This window comes from Alligator sinensis, unplaced genomic scaffold (genome assembly GCF_000455745.1).
Source record: "Alligator sinensis unplaced genomic scaffold, ASM45574v1 scaffold118_1, whole genome shotgun sequence".
Classification (NCBI taxonomy): domain Eukaryota; kingdom Metazoa; phylum Chordata; order Crocodylia; family Alligatoridae; genus Alligator; species Alligator sinensis.
The window spans coordinates 2815877-2835367 of NW_005841850.1; the positions used below are offsets into that span (position 1 = coordinate 2815877).

Below are 19491 nucleotides of genomic sequence, written 5' to 3' on the forward strand. Positions count from 1 at the left end.
ATCGCTCTTTCCAGAGCTGTAGCACATGGAAGTCTCAGCTGAAGAAAATACCTAAAGCAGTCAAATCTGGGCCTTGATTTGCAGAAGATGGGATTAATCCATCCTCGCCCATTGATTATTTCAAACCCAGGCCTCTTTTCCCTCTGTGCAAGGTTTGTGTAAAAGAAAATGGTGAGGACTTCCAAGGAGACTTAGTAACTCCTGTTGACTTTTTGTCACTGCAGTTGAAACCCCCGGCCAACACCTTCGTTCCTTAGATCTGTCTGTATTTTCTCTCCGGTTCGTGGAAGTTCACAGAGTTCTCTAACCTGCTTAAACCAATTTTCCATCCCCTGCCTGCCCGCTACCCCAATAACCCTGAGATGTTCAGTGCACCTTGAAATGGTTTTAGTATTAACTGTGCTTAAAGAAGAGTCCAGCCTTTCCTGGGCAGAGGCACAGGCAGGCTTGGGATGCAAACACAGCTTCCTGGAACAAATTCCATTCTGCCCCAGAGTAAATTCACTCATGTTATTCTAGCTTTACTCCTGTGACCAAGACAAGAATTTGGCCCTCGGACTTAGAGACAAGGGATGAAGGAGTAATTCTGTAGAGAGAGAGGAGGTCCACGTGGTTTTTGGAGGAAAAAGCAGAAGCAGTTGTGAGGAAGGAAGAATTATAGCCAAGTGAGAATTGATAGCATCCACTGTGTTAGGGTTACAGCAGCCAAGTTTCCTCCCCTCTCCATATCTGCTGGAAGGGGTATACAGAAGAAAACCCAGTTCACAGGGAAGAGGTTCCTCTCCTGCTTTCCCTCCTTGAGTTTTCATAGGGTGAATCTACTCTGCATCCCACAGCTGTGACTGAAGCTCATGTAAACGCACCCAAGCTAGATATAAGCTCCATATAGTCACAATAGCATGGAGCTTGGGGGAAGCTCATTACCCAAGTACAGTGCCAGGCAGGTTCTGCACCCCAAAATGAACTGCTGTGGGTACTGGGTGGCCACTGTAAGACCCACAGTCACCCCTTTCAACTGCAGCATGGATGGAGTGAGGACCCAATTGGGTACATGGCAGGGGAGTGGGGAGGGAGCAAGCAAACTGCATTCAAAAGTATTTTGGACTCTTTACGATCACAGGCACTTCGTTGGGTCCCTCAACAAATACCTGACAAGATCCTTACTGTGTGAGTTCTGTAGCTGAGTCACCGTGGCCATAAAAGGCTGCTGCGTCATATGACTGGGAGACTGCTGCATGAGAGGCTGCTGATGTGAACTGTGCAGCTGCTGGGAAAACTGGACCGGCTGCAAAGCTGCTAAACTTCCGGCAACACTGTTGATAACAGGTACGCTCTGCGCTTGGGAGGTGTTCAGACCTGCCAGGAGAGAGAACAGGACAGTGAGCAGAGACATCAGTGCTAGCACACTCAGAGGGGCTGCTCCAGGAGAACGAAAACAGAGGAGAACACCATCCTGCAGCTAGAGGTACCCAAGTGGGTGTCTCCGTTTCCCTCCGTACCACACCAGAGTACACAATAGATGCTTGCAGAAGAAAAATCAAATGGTTTCCCTTCAACTATGGGCCAGTGCAACCACTTCACTTCCTTCTGACCCTGGTGGGCAAAGGCCACACAATTACAATGGTCAGATTTGGAAGTGAAATAAGTCATCGTATCCAGTTGGATCTGCAGAGAAATGGGGAGCGGGGGTTTACTTCTGCCCAGTGAAGTTACCATATCTTCTCACAGACAACATGCACCATTCCCCTCCACAGAAAAAAAACCCAGGCCCCCCCCGCCCAAATCAGGATGCATGTATGAAGCAGGAAAGCTGATTTTCTAACTGAGATAGAAGCACCCTGCCTTGACACTGCTCCACAGAGCAGCAGCAGCTGCATTACTATTCAGGCAGCTGAGGGAGCCAATTGACTTAATGGCTTGTTGTTCTGTACTCTAGCTGTGTTAACAATCCTCTCTCCCTTTTAATGATCTTGATGTTCGACTAAGCAAAATAACCTTTCTTAGGGCAGTTTTGCTGTCTGCTAGCTGCTTCTGGTCTCTCTCCTTTTTCACAGACTTGGAGACTCTTTAGCTCCTTTCAGAATTACAGATCCATTCATGGAGAGACCAGGCTTCAGCAACAGCTAGAGTTCCAGCTGTAGTTAAGCAGAAAAGTCAGCTGAAGATTAGGCTCTGTCCTTGCTCTATGCAGCCGTAACAGTGGAAATTTTTTTCTACCTTTCAAAACAAGGTGCACATTATGTATGAGGTGTGTTGTATGTGAGAAAATATGGTACAGGCAACACTCGCCATTCGTGGGGGATACATTCTCGTATCCCCCGCGAGTGGCAAAATCCGTGAATAAGGCACTGCATTCATGAACACAGTGCCCCCCGGCAGCTGTGAGGGGGGCATGGCTCTGGCAGAAGCCAGACGGCAGCAAGCGTGGAGCTCCTGAGGAGCTCCAGTAGGTGTTTAAAGTGTATTTAAAATGCAAGTTTGGCATTCATGAATATTTGAAACCGTGAATGCCAAACCCACAAATAACAAGGGTTTCCTGTACTTCTAACCCAACCAGGTTCAGGGAGACAGAGTCCCGTTGACAAGAGCACACCTGAAGTGCAGAGGGACAGAGCACTTACTTTGTGCGATGGCCATAACTCCCGAGAGCGGCGTCATGATGAGGTTCTGGGACTGCTGGGGATTGTGATGGGACAGGCCGTGGATGTTGGTCAGGGTGCTCACAGGAGGCAGCCCGCCTCCCGACACGGAGATCTGTCAAGATAGAGGAAGGGCAACAAGCATCAGAGACATGTGCTGCACAACGAAATAACCGCTACAAATTTAAGGCTGTCTAGACAGCAACTGCTCCCTCCATCTGTGACTTAACTGGTTTAACAGTGAAACCTTCCCCAGAAGAGAGAAAGAAATAAAGGGTGAGAAGGGAAATTACCCAATGACTAGTGACAAAGTGTGAGGGAATCCAAAATTCAATCAGACTGTGGGCTACTTGCAGCAGGGAACCACTTTTTTATGCTGTGCTTGTAGTGTGGGGCCCTGGGTCCAAGGGCTAAGGCTTCCTAGATACTAGGCAAATCCAAATAATGAATAAGAACTGCAAATGAAATGCCAGCTCCAAATCTGGGATCTTAACTCTTCTCAGTAGCTGAGGTGTTGTGCTTAGAGCTCCAGCTCCTGGAATCACATGAGGGCGAGAGATTTGCAGCATCGTTTAAAAAAAGCAAAAATGTCCAGTCCTCAGAATTACAGGTGGAAAATATGAATTCGAAAAGGTTACAGAAATGAAAGTAAAACCTTCTGAAATGCACTTTTCAACATTTTATGATGATTTCTAAGCCAATTTTTAGGGCAGATCAGGGCTGGACTGGTGATTTTTGAACCGTTGCAGGAGGCAGTATGGGAACAGGCTAATTGTTCTAGGAACGTTAGCTAAGGGCCTTTGATCACTTATGCCCGAATTCAGCAAAGCTCTCAGATAAACGCCTGCCTGACTTTAAGTGCATGAATAGTTCTTCGGACCTTAGCCAGACTCCTCCCATACTTAAAGCGAGATGCACACAGACTTGCTATCACAGTACCAGAACACATGCAAGCTTGTCTTGGTTGAAAATGTGGGGTTTTCACCAGTGCTTCTTAATTGGGGTCCCCACCACAAGCAGACCAAGATCCTTCATTAAAACTGGTGCAATTATCAGCACTGAACAGCCCCAACATTCATGGGAGCATAAGGTGCTCAGCCTCGAGGCTTCGGCCACTTGGGTTTCGGTGTCTCCCTTCCCATTTAAAAGGACCCAGTCGGGCGCCAGGTGTTAAACTTAGATGCTGGTCCCAACCGGCCTGTTTATTTTGCACACGTGGGTGCAAGATAGGCCCGGTTGTAACCGAAACAAACAAATCACTCAGGAGCGTGAGTCATATTTCCTTATCCAGTATTTTCCACTTTCAAAGTTTCTTCAAGGCCAGATTATACCGCCCCAGGTGTGCAAGTCAAACAAGCCACCCTGGGACCCTGCACTGCTCACTTTGTAGCTTGGACTACTTTCAAGATGAGATTAGAACCAAAAAAACTTGAACTAAATGAAGGGAGCCAGAGATCATGTGACCAGCAAAGAATTCAAACCACATCATAAAAAACCAGTCCCCAGCGAGTTCTCCAGTACTGCCATGGTTAAAGGCAATCTAGGATCATAAAACAGTGACAAGCCTGAAGTACTGACAGCCTCAATAACATGCATCTTGGAGAGGAATAAAAAACCATTAAAGGGCAATGATTTTCTTGGCTGTTCTTGGTTTGATCTGGGATAATAAAAGTTCATGTTTGCTGACTAGAAACCACAGCCTACAGCATATTTTTATGAAATGGCTTGCAAGCGCTGGCTAGCTCTGCTGAAGAGATGAGTGATAAGCCGGCAAAGGTAACAGCTACATGTTAATTGGGGAATGTAATTGGAGATGGCACTGGGCATTGTACCTTTGGTGGGGCTGGTTGAGCACTAATGTACAGGTGGGCAAAAGCTTTTAGCACTGTACACACTCCTACCGCTACCTAAGTTGGTTCCAGTTCTGCTTTCACCCAAGCATCTTGAGGCTTTCTTCCCATGCTTGCTTCTCACTCCTGGGAGGAACTCGCTCCAAGGACAAACCCATCTCAACATCCTCCTCTAACTAAACCCCCTCATTGTCTGACAACAGTCGGTCAGACTGACCAACAGCTCGTTGTTGGCCTGTATCCACTTGTAGGCTTGTCTCATAAGGCCTTGAAGGAAGGGCCGTCTTCTGTTGGCGCAATGCAAAATATATCATGGAGACCCCAAAGCGTGGCAGTGATACAACGAAATCCATACATAACATCCAGTTTCAGGGGTTCAGCACTGCAGCAGAGGAGGAGTCCTGGGCCGGAGAGGAAACGATGCATCTTAGACTGCATCGTCTTAACGTCATCCGGCCAGGTCCAGAAAGGAGCCACCAGCTTCTAAAGGGAATTACGTCCTACTCTCTCTGGCTGGAAGATGGACCCTTTTGACCAAAAACCATCAGGATCACAGAGCAAAAGGAAAAACAGGGAATTAAACAGGTTGACTGGAATGCAGGGAAATTGGGAGCTTCTGAAAATAAAACTGAAAACAGCTAAAACCACTGGGATTCATTCATCTCCAGTGTGCAGGGCTGGATTCGACTTTCACTTTCAGTAGCAAATAAACCTCCCAGGACGTCAAAACAACAAACTGATCTGTCAACAGCTCCCAAGACGTGGCACCTTACAACAGCAACGCCGCAATGTTTGAGCTAAGATGCTTTCCTGTCTTCTCAAAGGAACGACTAACACCTTGCCCTGCCTGTTTTATGGCATGGATGCAGATACTCCTGGCCATTTATATTGATTTGCTTTTTTTTTTTAATCTCCTCACAGCGTCGCCTTCTTCCCCTGGATAATTTGCATAATTACTAGTAAGATGCTGGTGAATTAACGCCCCCAGATTTTTGGGAGTGCATCAAATCTCAGCCTCGCTCTCTACTTTGCAAGGGGCCAACTCCAACATCCAGATCTGGGGACGCTGATCTAAGAAGGAATTACAAATTTGGGTACAAATTGTGTGCGCCGGTTATTGTCGTGACCGTGCAGCTTCTTTCAAGGCTCCAGTTGGGGAAGTACCTGCAGCTTGTCTCATTGTCTTCACTTGTATATTTATAACACATAATGTGTGTGCATTAGACCAAGGATAACCAAGGCAAAGGTGCCTTGCTGGGGCTACAGCCTCATTGTGCCCTGTAGGTCACAGAGGAAAATACACATGTGCGTATGTGTTAGTTGGGTATACATGAGATGGGGGAGAAGAGAGAGCAAGCTTGAGACAGAGGGAGAGAGAGGGGGGGAAAGGGGCTTGCTTGCACAGAAACTGCTTCCCTGGTGAAACCTCAAACTTTGGAGGGCTTAAGAAAGAAAGGGGAAAAAAATAATGAATGAGCATTTTATCAGCACGCATGTCATCGGCAGCGAAAAACAAACAGTGATCCACCCACTGCGTTATATTTTACAAGGCATGCAATCAATAAAATAAGACCGGGCCTGTGTCAGATTTATTGGCCGGGTTCAGCACGACCTGCCGGGGAAAGCGGGGGTCACAGCCCTGCCTTTGACTCACGGCAGCCCAGATTTTCTTTTTTTTTTTAACCCGCCAACCCTACAATGCCTCATTGTTCAGCCGGGGCCTTGTGCTAGGAACTCAAAAAACTCTTGTTTGTTTTGCCTGCTGGGCCCTCTTATCTTATCAGCGGTGGAGCGACAATAGGCCAGGTGTACTCACCATTTTACCATCGGGCGAGAGTAAATTGTGGCCTGGGTCCAAGCCTGCTGGAGAAACCTGCTGGAGGACAGATTGGCTGGTGGTCACCATGGCACTGTTCCCATGGTGACTGATTGTCGAGGAGGAAGTGACCTCATTGCTCCCCTGCTGGTTGTATCGGACTCCTGCAAAAACGATTAAGGCCAAGCACAGTGTATTAACAGCCCCCATCCGTGGCATGGTCATAAAGCATTTTTATTCTAGGCACCAAAAACCCCCCCATCATCTTGTGGGCGGAGAAGAAAGGGATGGAAGGTTTCCATCTGGCCTTGCATAACTCCAGTTTCTAGAGTTACGGGACAACGTGCCCTCAGCCAGGCCTTAATAACCACACTGGCAATGATTGTTTTCACACTCCTTGAAATGCATCAGTCAGACTGTTGGATGGCTGGCTGGCTGCCCATAATTCATGCATGCTATTTGCACGCATGCATGCAACTCTGGCACGCGCAAAGATGCCAACGAAAGGTAGACGCAAACACAAGCCTCTTATTTTTTAAATAAACATTGCCCTTATTGCATCAGATTACCCCCCAGTTCTCTTGCTCGCTGTACTGTGTGCTGCACTGGATCAGTGACAGAGAGAACAAAAGAGTCAAGAATATTGCTGTCTGATTGTACTTCATGCAACACATATTTGCCGCTGAGCTAAGGGGAGGCTGAGAGTTGTAAAACTCTTGACGGAGACTTTTTGTGCAAGCTCCACCTTTCCGCGGCGTGTTTACAACCATCTCTCTCCCTCTCCCTGAAACAGTAAAAGCTAGAAAACCACCGAGAGGGAAAGTACACAATGCGTGCTGACAGGCTGGCATGCACCATGGAGTCCAAGGCCTCAGCATTTATGTTACTGTGTCAGTCAACAATATGTCCCCGAGAGGGTAGCAAAAAAAGACAAGCCCCACAGAAGAGGCCAAAGCAAGTCAAGGACTTGCAGGGAGGCACGCGGCGAAACTATGTCATCCTTGAATAACAACTGTGACTACCTCCGACGGCAGATGTGAGGACAGGCTGGGGGAACAGCACAAGAAAAGATGCCAGGGTTGGCTTCCCAGACTCCACCAGGCCCAGAGATTTGGGGTCATGAGAAACATTTTTGATTGCAGAACTGGTCAGAAGTGCCAGGTGGTGGAGCGACAGCTTCTCTTTATCTACACCATGGCCAGTAGCAGTGCAAGATTCAACCACCGCGCGCTGCCCTTGACCCACCGGGCCATGGTGGGACAATCTCCCTGGGCAGGAGAGGCCAGATTAAACCTGATCTGATCCACTGCGTCTTCATGCATCTTCTCTGCCCAGCAGTAAGTGGAAGGTAAACCACAATACTTCAGTAGTTCATTCACAGCTCAATTGCTCTGCCCTATATTCCACTTAGTGCAGGGTGGAGAAGACACCCAAAATAGTTACCATCAGCTGACACATATTAAGACACTCCCTTTCCCTCCTTAATTCAGTATGGCCGTTTCATCTGTCCACACCTTACGTCAGTTCAGCTCTTGGTCTCGCTGGCCCTGATTTTGATGCAAGATCTCTGCAGCCAAATCCTCCTGCCTATTAGGAGCACTGATGACTTCAGTAGAGGCTGCGGGGTGGCATGGGTCCCTCATTTTGGAGCCAATTACATGGTCAGAGGACTCCCATGCCCATGCCCTTTAGCCTGGCAGCCAGAGCTCTCTGCTGGGACAGCCTGTCAAATACAATCATTTGGGTTTTTGTGACATGGACACTCTTCCCATTACAACCAAGCAGGAGACCTTCCTCCCGGGCCCAACTCACGTAAGCTACAACTTCATAAAGCTCCTTGGTTCCTCGCAACATCCAGCCATCGAGGACTCTTTGAACTGCGTTACGAATTGTCTTTTACTTCTCAACTCAGTCCCGAGATGCTTAAAATTAACAGATCGTTACAGGGACGTGAAAGAATGAGTCCCAAACGCAAGGTCCTTAAAGTTTAATGGAATGAATGACCCAGTCCGGAGAGACCACCACTCTTCAATATAAATTTACTTAGTTTGACTGAAAAAGCCCAGCGTTGATAACCATACGATCTGCCATGTATCATGGGAAAGCATCTATAGATCACAAATAATTAACTGAGGGAGCCCACTGGAAACAAAAGCTTCTTTTTTACGAGGCTGCCTTGACAAATGTGGCCTAAAAGCCATTTATTATAAGAAGCCAAGCACCGCGTATACCGGTCAGGTTTAACTAACTTTTCCGGGAGATCGAAGTGGCTGCCTTTGAAAGGAGCAGGGCTAAGAGCCCAGGAGCCTGAAATCCTCTAATGTTTCACAGACCCAATACAACATGGACAGCAGACATGCCACTGCTTCATCATTCTGCCTGGCTCTTCGCCTGGTTGAGAAACGCTTCAAAATGGGGTTTTATCTCCATGCCCCCTTCCATTCCTAGCGTATCAGCTGGGACTGGCAATAACATTACTAACTAATGCCATCTTCTATATAGGTTCCCATCCTTTGAGAAACTCAACTGAAGCCACCAGTTCCTTGATACACCACACAACCTTCTGATAACGTTTTTCATCCCCAAACATCCTATGTCCTTCTGCCTACACCACTTAACCCCCAGTCCCGTGATCATCCAGCCCCTTGGTAACCTCCTATTCTTCATTTGTAAGGAATCTTGTGTTTTGGCACAAGATTCCTTCAAAATGACAATAAAGATGTCCTTTAAAAAGGACAACCCGGGTCCTTGTTTCACCCGAGGAGAGGACGGCTCATGGGTTTGCTCAGTCCAAAGTGACCGGGTGAAAGTTTTGCTGAGTAACCTTGTAAGGACGGGATGATCATTAATGGTCCCTTTTGACTTTAAAATCCACGATTCTGTAGTGGTAAAAGACAGACAGTGAATTATAATGGAGTCTAAGGATTTCACCGGGGAATTTCTACCTGCAGCTTCCTAAGCGAGGAGCTGATAAGCACACCCACCTACCCCTGAGCTGCAGGGAGAATCTGTTGTATGACTACCCATGCCACTGCACAACAAACTAACCATAGGACAACCATGGAAAAGGCTTTCTCCTTTTCACCATCAGCTGGATAAACATGTCGAACAGTTAGCAATCCTCCCATGATCTCTGGCTCCCGGTCATTTCCCAGCAAACCCTCTCATCCCTGATAATGAAAGAATGTCCTTTGGCAGGTGGACATTTGCCAGGGTAAGTGAGCGACTCAGCCACGAACTGGGTAAACATTACTCAACCCCAGAGCTGTCACACACATTCTTATCCTGTATTTCTAACCTCATGCAAAGTGTATTCCGATTCCTGTCGGGTCGCAAAATCTGAAACATTATTTAAACAACGGAAGAGGAGATAACACCGAGACGAGAAGTTTCATTTTAAAAGATATATCAATTCATCGCCGGTTCCTACTACTTTGAGCACGAAGCAAAACTATGCCCGACTCCCATCGAATTTCCTAGGGATGAAACCAATGACATTGCACAGAGATGCAATAGGATTCTCTATTCTCAAAACTGACAGATTTTATAGGGAGAAAGCCTTTCTACAGGCTTTTCAAGCAGCACCATGAAGCAGTGAGGTTAGCTTATCCCCTGTTTTTCAATCTCTATTAAATTCAGTAAACTTTCTAGAACAACTAAAGTCCACTATAAACACAAAATCACAATATTTCCAACTGTTAGTGCTCCCAAGTCAGGAGTCAATTCCTCTAGAAACATAAGATTCACCCTACAAAGCATGCAATTTTTCAAAATTATCTATGATATAATTATATATAATGCTATATTTTTTTATGTGCCGCCTAGCTTTGGAGCCCTTGCAGCCTCCACTTTGTTGATTTTATCCCCGCAACTCTAAGGGCAAGAAATTTGCTGTTTTGCAACCAAAAGCTGAGCATCTCCGCTCATCCCAGGACTCCAGATGCAGAGATGTCAAGAAAAAAACCAAAATCCTGAGGCTCTCGACGAAGATCACAGGTTGGTAACATGCCCCGGAAACCCACTGGTGAGAAGAAGCATGGCAGTCTCAGGGTTCAGGCTTGGTAGCGCTTGTCAAACTAGGTTAAAGGGAGAAGTTTTGCTGTTGCTACCAACCAGGAGATTGAGCTGGGCAAAGAATAGTACCATAATGAGGGTGCTGATGGAGGAAATGCTATCGTTAGCGGTATATTCCTACCCCCTGCTCACACACAAACCCTGGCAATAGGGCAATGAAGCTCCTGTAGCTCCTCTCAGGTATCCCAGAGACAAGAGACCTGAGGGGCAGCTGTGAGAAGATGCCTTCAGGGTGGCTTCATAGAAATATAGAAAAAGAGGGGTGGCAGGGACCTCAGGATGTCACAACTAGTCCAACCCTCATACACCAAACCAAGCAGGACCAGCCCCAACTACATCATCCCAGCCAAGGTTTTGTCTAGCCAGATCTTAAAAACCTCCAAGGATGCAGAGTCCGGCACCTCTCTGGGTAACCTGTGCCAGTGTTTTACTACCCTCCTAGTGAGAAAATTCTTCCTAGTATCTAACCTAAACTTCCCTTGCTGCAACGAGCCCATTGCTCCTTGTTCTCTCATCTGCCACCACTGAGAACAGTTCAGCTCCATCCTCTTTTGAACCCCCCTGCAGGGAGTTGAAGGCTGCTATTAAATCCCCTCTCACTCTTTTCTCTCTAGACTAAATAACCCCAGTTCCCTCAGCCTCTCCTCCTAAGTCGTGCCCCCCAGCCCCTGAACCATTTTCACTCTCTCCAATTTGTCCACATCCTTTCTGTAGCAGGGGGTCCAAAACTGAATTCACCACTTCATTTCTGGGTTTGGTGTATGAGAGTAGGAGCAGGTGGGCTGGCCGTGCTTGGGAGCATCCCTCCTCCAGAGCACTGCCTGTTAGTGGGCCTGCACCCTTGAAGTCCATGCAGTCAGACCAGCATACTGTGTAGTCTAGTGGTCTAAACACAGAGCCTAGACAACAAGCCAACCTTGGGTCTTAGCTATCTTCAAGGTCTTCAAGAAGTCACCCAACTATCCTGTCTTGGATCTCTCCATGCATAGAATGGAATCATTATCATGCACGGCTACCTGCGAGCTAAGCAAACATTTGGCCAAATTAAAACAATTAACATTTGCAAACCATTAGGATTCTAGTGCTAGGTAGTATGGGCTAGGTATTATGCCAGTTGCAAACAGGATCCCTGGGCTATCAAAACCAGCTTTACTTTCAGCACCAGACAGCACTCGGAAATTTTACATCAGAAGACACACGGAGCTCTTGGCCCCGTTAGTATAAGAAGCCCATTACATGATAGTCACCTTCATGCATTTTTCCTCAGGCTGCCACCCAGCACATAATTCTTTCCCCAGACCCACTCACCGAACCACCATCTTCTCCTCATTTGAAACCACAATAAAAAAAAGAAGAAGAAAAAAGCCCCTTTCAGATGGCCCAAGGGAAGTGCATTTGTAATATATTTTGCACAAATAGTAGAAATAAATCCAAGCGATGTCTTCCCAACTACAGATTTCTCAGTGTATCCAGAATAAGATCTTCCACAAGGAGCCAGTTTTGGGGATTCTTCAATAGGACCAGAATTTTTGGAGAGACAGCGCTTAAGATTTATTGAAAATCAGGCCTCTTTTTCAGCATCTCACACTGGACAGCCATAAAGTGAGAGCCCACAATCATTTCTGAAAATCCTGTGCTTTCATGACTCCCCTAGATTGTCAACTGCCCAGGGCAGAGACTTTCTCTGGGGATATGTACTGTCCCATACGGAGCCCCTTACGGGTGTTCAAGGATGCATACGATCCTTTGTTTGACAACCCAAAGCTGTCCTGCCATCTTTGGAAATTCAGTCTTGCCTTCAATGAGGAAATCAGATCCTCACTTGCAAAAGCACTTGCTGTTTTTGCCACCAGCACAAAGATTTCCTCTTGCAAGGACCCAGGATAGAGAAAGCTCTCAAAGGTTTTTTACAATACAGTCAGAGTTCACGGTTTATGGAATGGCCGGGTCAGACGGCTATTGAAGACTTGGAGCAATTGTTCACTCTTGCCCCCTTGTAGCTCCACAGCTTGAAGCAGCACCAGTGTAAAGGCATTTATTCCTCTTTAGACTCCCTCCCATCAAACCCGGGCAGCCGACTATGATAGGAACCTGCATATGAATCACCGTTAATGGGTGTGAATGGATAGCTCAGGCTTTTTAAGGCTGCTTTACTAGAGCTACAGCCATAATATAAAAGACTGTTTATTGGACCTAGCTTTTGTTTTGGCCGCTAAGTTGCACAGCCTGTGAAATGTTTTATTGGCTTTGCCCTGTTTTCTAGGCAAGCTAGCCCAGCATCAGCGACAGTCCTAGCCCAAGCCTGAGACGGTCAGCTCCTGACCTTCTAAATATCAGCCTCAGTCTGCGGTTTAAGAGGCAGATTCTTCCTGCACACGTATTGAGACAGGGAAAGCACCTACTCCTAGGAGCTCACAATAACTTGAAAGATCCCCAGTGCTGCCAAGGTTAGGGTATGATGCGGTGTGTGGTCACTACCTAGTCAGTGGTGACCAAGGGGTTAACTTACATGTGCTCACACACACACACCTACCCATCCCATCACACAGATGTTCATGGGAAGTGTTGCACATGTGGCTGTTTACGAGCTACAGGTGGGCTTCTCACCTAGGACCACAGGACTGGACTGATCCCCGAGGTGGGGAGTTTTCCTGCCCAATGCAGTTCACTGAGAACCAGACTGAAATTTGTCCTGGTGCTCTGAAGCCTCTGGGTGAAGCAGGGGTGAGAGCAGGGTGGGCAATGAAACATGGAGCTCTTGTCTTCAGCTTGTCCCATAAACAATCCAGGTGCTACAGATGCCCAAGAACCTGCAGCCAAGAGGAGACCATCCGAATGAGCGGTGGCAGTGCCCAGGTTATTCTCCATTCCTGGCCAGTCCTGTGCTTTCCTATCCCAGGCAAAGAAGCAGCATAAAATCATATCTGCCTCCAGTTGAAGGGCAGATCTTGCCTCCCTTCTTCCTTTGCTTCTTGTGGGCATACATAACTTTTGCGGGAAGCAAAAAGGCCATGGTTCTGATATGCAATCGATCCAGTAGGCAGGGCAAAATGGCTCTGTAGTCTCTAGACTTGCCTGCTACTGTGGCAATGAGGGGACCGAAGGGTGGAAGAGCAGGGCTTTGGGGTAGGTGCCGGTATGGACTTGCCAACTTAAATCCACCCTCCTGCCCCACACCCCTCAAGAGATGCCCAGTGTGCCCGGGAACCATGGCCTTGTAATATCAGCAGGACATGAGCACAGAGGTCAGCTCTTCAGGCATCACAGGGATCCCACTCTCTGCTTTCCCCTAGACACCTAGCACAGAAAAATGCAGCCCAGTGCTGTTCCCCTGTAGTTACTCCCCTTGTTAAATTTTACATCCCCCTGGCCCGAAGGCAGCCCTCCAGTGGGCTGCTCCATTATGTGTATTCCACAGAGCTTCCTCCTGAATGACCTCTTTGATCCAAGGGATGCAAATTTTAACAGAGTGGCTCACTGCAAGTGTCTCCTGCCTAAGTTAGAGCTCTACAAAGAGCCCGATTCAATCCCCACCCATGGCAGTCAACAAGAGAGTCCCTCTGTAAGCTGTCCCAGGGGTTGGATCAGGCCTGATGGAGCTGGTCTCATCCTTGCCTGAGGCCTGATCTTGAAAAAACATCAGTGACAGCTGGGCTTAGCATCATTTATTCCAAGAATGAGGACTGTAAATGTCACAGCTCTCTCTACTTGGCTATATATTCTTAGTGCAAGGCTGGTTAAAATGGCCAGGAAAACGGATGTCCCATGGCTCTACTACAGGCCCCTTTACTACAGATCAAAAAAGCCCCTGTCCTTTGGATTAACAGTGATCTGGAAATCATCTCCCACTGACAGCCTGGTGCCCTTGCCCCATCAGAGCTGTTGCCCTGTGCCAGGAACCTCTTGTGGGTTTCCTTGTCACCCATCAGAGCTGGACACTTGCAATAATAGCGTGAGTCTTATTTCTTTCATCTGGCTTATAATAGCTCTGTATTGGTTTTACCATTTGCTACCAGTGCCGTGCTGTTGTCATGCTAAATACATGCTAAAAACAGTGCTGGATCAGCCCTCTAGAGACCATCCAGTCCTGTTCAAGGCAGAATCTCTCTTAAAATAAATTAGACCTATATCCAGTTGGTAAGTAGCAATGGCTGGTGCATACAAAGGGCAAGGACTTCATCACTACAAGCTTCTGGCATCACTGCGCTGCCTCAAATTCCTCATTCATGGGCAGTAATCACAGCCTTGGATGCCCATCAACTCTTGCTGTAGGGTGTACACATGCAGAGCCAGTTAGTAGACCAGGCTTGCAACCCTAAACATCTAAGGGCATAACAACCCTGTTACTGCTCAGCTTTCAATGACAGGCTTCCATCTCTCCTTCTCCCACATCCAAAAGGAGAAGAAAACACATTGCTTAAGTTGGAAGAAAAAGCACAGAATGAGTATCTCAAAAGTCCTTCGTTTTTCCTTTGACAGGGCAGAACTGGCCCGGGGACTTGGTTCCTTCATAATTAAATAGCCAGATTGATATGATTTGCTTCCAAATGCTGCACAATTATTTCCCACCCTCCCCATCTCCTGAGCTGGGGAAATGACAAACGTCCAGCTTCAGCTGCAAGTGATTTTTTATGAGCAACTTATAAACCCTGAAAATGCAGTTTACAATGCACAGGCTGACACCATTAGAGTGCACTTGTGTTTGAAGCTTTACAGGCTTCCCAACAAAAACCCCCGTGAGCTACAGGTGGTGATGACTGGACTCCAGAGCTGACAGCCAAGAAGCCTTGATGGAAAAATGCACTAAATCTAGGGTGTAGCCACCTTGACTGTCACGGACACAACAGTTAAATATTTTCAAGAGTCAAGGAGCTGCAGAAATGGGATCGGTTAACAGGAAAGATTTCATTTTGCTTTTCAGATACGTCTCTCAGAGATGTAGGTAGCCTTCTACAACCCTCATAGTCAGCAGCCCTGCTTCCAGCTCCCTCCTGGCTTGAGCCAGATGGTGAAGAGACCTTCCTCCTTTCAAACTTGCAGTTCCACAGTGAATGAAGCAAAGTACGATTTGGCTTTTTGGGCTGCCACTCAAAATGTCTCGAAAGTGTTAATCTGGCTAAGTTATACAGGGCATAGTTTATACCCATTATAAACCTGTTTATTGGGACTGGCCCCTCCCCTTCTGCTGGTGTCATAAAGTCCTAATTACCCCCAATAAAGCCAGAAAAGCTCCTAACAGCACACTGTACTGACATAGCAGGACCATGAACAGAACAGTAAAATATTGCAACAAGCAGTATTTTTATAGTGCCACAATGCAGCTCAGTTTGATGCATTAGTGGGACACAGGGCCAAATCCTCAATTGATATAACTTGACTTAGCTGTATTGCAAAAGGTGCTGATTTATACTCAGCTGAGAATACTAAGAGCTGTCTGTGAAGGTTGATTCACTTGGTTGACTGCAGTTGCACACACACACCTTCCCCTATGGCTGCCCACCGATCACCAACCATCCTCCCACAGCTTACAGGGATTCAAGTAGGCAAGAGACATCACAATCACAGCAGTTTTAAAGTTACTGAGCTCATTCTTCATTGAATCATTTCTGACCTGAAAACTCACATCCAAAGAAAGGGACCAAGAGGACAGATTTAGGTAAGAAGACTATACCAGTCTTAGAGGATCTGACCATAGTCAATTGAAGTCTATGAAAAGGTGCCCATAGGTTTTGGGCTGGGCCCAGAGTGAACAGGTACCTTGGACAGATATCCTGGCATGTGCAGCTCAGTTTTCAGGGCAATCCTCATTACACTCTAATCACTGGCTTCATGTGATCTGAGGCATGTCACTCACTGCAAATGGGATAGGAAATGCACCTTTGAGCCCACGTGCTCCTCCACAAAAACCACAGTTTGCTCCTGTTTGGTAGGACTTCCTGCCCATCGCTACACATTGCCATTCAAACCCTTCTGCCTGCTCCTGCTTTTCCAACAGAACGAAGGGGTCGATAGCCTCAGCACTCATTGCTACAGGGGAGCCTCAAGCATGGGAAACTTTCAGAAGCCACATCCTGGAGATTCAGCTGAGACAACACCACAGAGTGGCTTCTTCCTCTTCCCCCGTCACCTCCTCCACCCGCTCCTTAGAGAAATGGCTATAATCCTTATTTGCATGGTCCTATATTCCTCTTATTCAGGGAGATACATTTAGGAACACCCAAACCCAGAGGGGATTAATGGATCTGGGGTTCACTGCCACATTGCAACCCTCTGCCCAGCTGGGTTATTGTTGTAAAATCTCAGCCTCATTCAAGCCAATGGGAATTCTGCCACTGACTTCAGCTGAGCCAGGATTTGCCCTCAAGGTCCAATTCACTACATCTGCAAGCAGCACCATCGGAGAGTTCAATGCACAGGGTTGTCTGAAGCCTGCAGAGAGCCCAATCCTAGGTGGGCACTAGAAAAAAACCACTACCTGCACGAGAGCAGGACAGAAATTGGAAGTGACTGGCGTTCTGGAAGATTCATGTTGTGGACAAGACCGAGAGGCATCAAAGACTCAAGCTATTGCCCCTCCATATCAGAGGTGAGCAACGGGTAGCTAACAGTTGCCTGTTAGCGCCCCTCTACCTTGGCTTCCCAGCGTGGTGCGTAGCAGACTCTGTGGTCCTAAAAAGCCGGTCCGAGCAGGCTGGTCTTAGCCAGAACTCTGCAATCGGTGACACACACGTGCCTGTTCTGCCTGTTTCCAGGTAGCTGCTCGAACGGGACACGGTTGCCTCATTTGTGATTAGACACACCTTTACCCGGGAAACAGGGCTTGCGTTGTCCCTTTGTATGCAAACCCCAGTCTGCCCGGGCTATCACGGGGAAGCCGGCTGCCCGAGCTTGGAGCTCCATGTCAGTTAATCTCATCAATATCCTGATTGTTTTCGGGACCCTTGAAGATAAAAATGGCATAAACCAGAGCCTATGGGATGGCATTGAGTTAACAAGATAAAACACAGGCTGACCTTCAAATCAAACAGACAATTGAGATCACTGATAAATGCTCTATGGGAAGGCAAAAGTCCAGGGATTTAAAAGCCCCTTAAACCGGCTTTAATGTAGCTACCTCCAAATACTTAAAGAATAAGGCTAAGGACTGGATGGAGGGCTACCCAAGGGTTTCAAGTTTTTATTCTGATATTTATAAAGGTGGCCGGCATTCATCATGTCTCTTCAGAGCTCCCAATTCATCCATTCAGGAATAAAAACGTCCCACTTTTTAACCAAGCTTCCATTGATACGGGTGTCAATAAAGGAACCATTTTGCAATTGCCCCATAACAAACAATGCTGCATGTATAAATAAATGAATAATTTTACAACAGCCCCATAAATTCGGGTCCTATTGTTGTGTGTCTATAGAAGGCACTTGGGGGCGGGGGGAGATGGCAAGGAGGAGGATAGGAAGTGGGAGCTAGTGCCGTGTCTCAGGCATGCCATTAAGCTGTTAAGGCATTTAGTGCTCCAGACAACCCCCTCACATGGTGCAAGGGCAGTTCACATCCCAGCATGGACAGTCGCTGGCGTGGTCAGCGAGACGGCTGGGACTGGGAGCCACCAGCCAATTGCAATGGGTCCATTCATTCAGGGCAGGCCTTAGTATGTAGTCATTAAAAATGCCGGAGAAGAAGCCATTAACCAGTCATCCAGGGGCTCCTTATCCATGATCCTACTGGTACCAGTTAGCAAAAGAGGCTCGAACCAGAGCCCTGAAACCAGCAGTCTGCACATTTCAGGAAAGAATGGGAGGAGAAAATGGATTGTGAGGCTTGAGACCCTGGATCTGAAGCTCCCCATAAGATTAGGCCAGTGATGGTGGCTCACTGGTGGAAAGGGACCTGTTGTCTGGATCTGGTGTGATCCGAGTTTCTCCCACAGCCAAAATCTCACAGGAACATCCCGGGAAGTTAGGAAGCTGGTGAACATGAGCCTGAGCCTTGCCTTGGCCCAACCTCAAACCCTCTCCCTGTCTGGGGTCTGCCTCCAGAGCCACATGGCTGGACATGGCCTGCTCCCTCCATACCAGTCTCTGGTCAATCACCAGCACTAGTCAAGGCCCCACAAGCGCAGGCCTGGGTGTTACGAGATGGCCCCTCCTCCCCAGCTAAGCCTCCTGCGGGGGGTCTTTGCAAGAGGTAATTATTCTCCTGGTGATCAAGACCATTCCTAATGCCCCCACACCAAGTCAGACTTCCCCTCCCTATGCCTGGCACTCCCATCTCGATATCATGCGCCGCATATCTCATCCCTACCCTGTTCTCGGGAGCGGGTATGAAAGTATGTCAAGAATCCTGCTCTCTGGAGAGACTGGGTGGCTTTTGCAGACAGCAGGGTCCTTCAGCAGTGCCAGAAAGCCTGTGCCCGCGACCCGCAGCTGGCCTTATTCATATCCAGTGCCCGTTTCCACCTCCTTTAAGAATCTAATCAATGTGAGCACCAGTCTCCAGCAAATTCAACTGGTTCCCGCCACCCAGCCCTCATGACCTTTGCAGAGGGGTCTTTCTCCAATTGAGGAGCCATATCAGAGACAGCCATCACTCCTGGCCAGCTGAAAAGAAGCCTGAGAATAGGCTGTCACTGGGGCCTATACCCAGGGACAGCTCCTGCTGACTGAGTCTAGTGCTAGGAAAATAAAGGCCCAGCCTTAACGGCCTTCCAGCCTCAAGATAAATGAACATGTTACAGTAATTGCAGTCCCCCTAATAGAAGAAAACAAAGGATGTCATGGGGCGACCCAATGCAGGCTGGAAGGATGAGGATACATCAAAGGCAACAAGGCTCGTTCAAAGCCCCAGCTTAATTGTCAATTAAGCATGCATAAGGAGGACAATGCCATGACAACGCGGGGCTGCATGCTGGTGCATTATTGTACAGCCAGGAGGAGAACACTGAAAACAGCTGATTTTGCTGACAATGTGCTTGTAGGGCACCTTGTAAGCAATCAGCCTATGACAGAAGGGCAAACTTCTTGCCTGTCATTCCCATTGTGTGGGACATTCCAGGGTTAGGGTCACATTTTGGTCATCATGTACTTGCTGTATGTGGAATGGATACGCTCCTGCTGA

At 47.6% G+C, this 19491-nt stretch overlaps 1 protein-coding gene across 1 annotated transcript in view; it reads right to left on the minus strand.

The window, feature by feature from the left end:
- Nucleotides 1-19491, minus strand: part of HNF1B (HNF1 homeobox B) — a gene marked incomplete at its 5' end in the record, with an annotated part of 46790 nt that overhangs the window by 7571 nt on the left and 19728 nt on the right. Inside the window, 3 exons of the mRNA XM_025210926.1 lie at nt 1165-1356; nt 2622-2754; nt 6306-6469. Coding sequence (XP_025066711.1) covers nt 1165-1356; nt 2622-2754; nt 6306-6469 — 489 coding nt within the window. The remainder of the gene's footprint in view (nt 1-1164; nt 1357-2621; nt 2755-6305; nt 6470-19491) is intronic.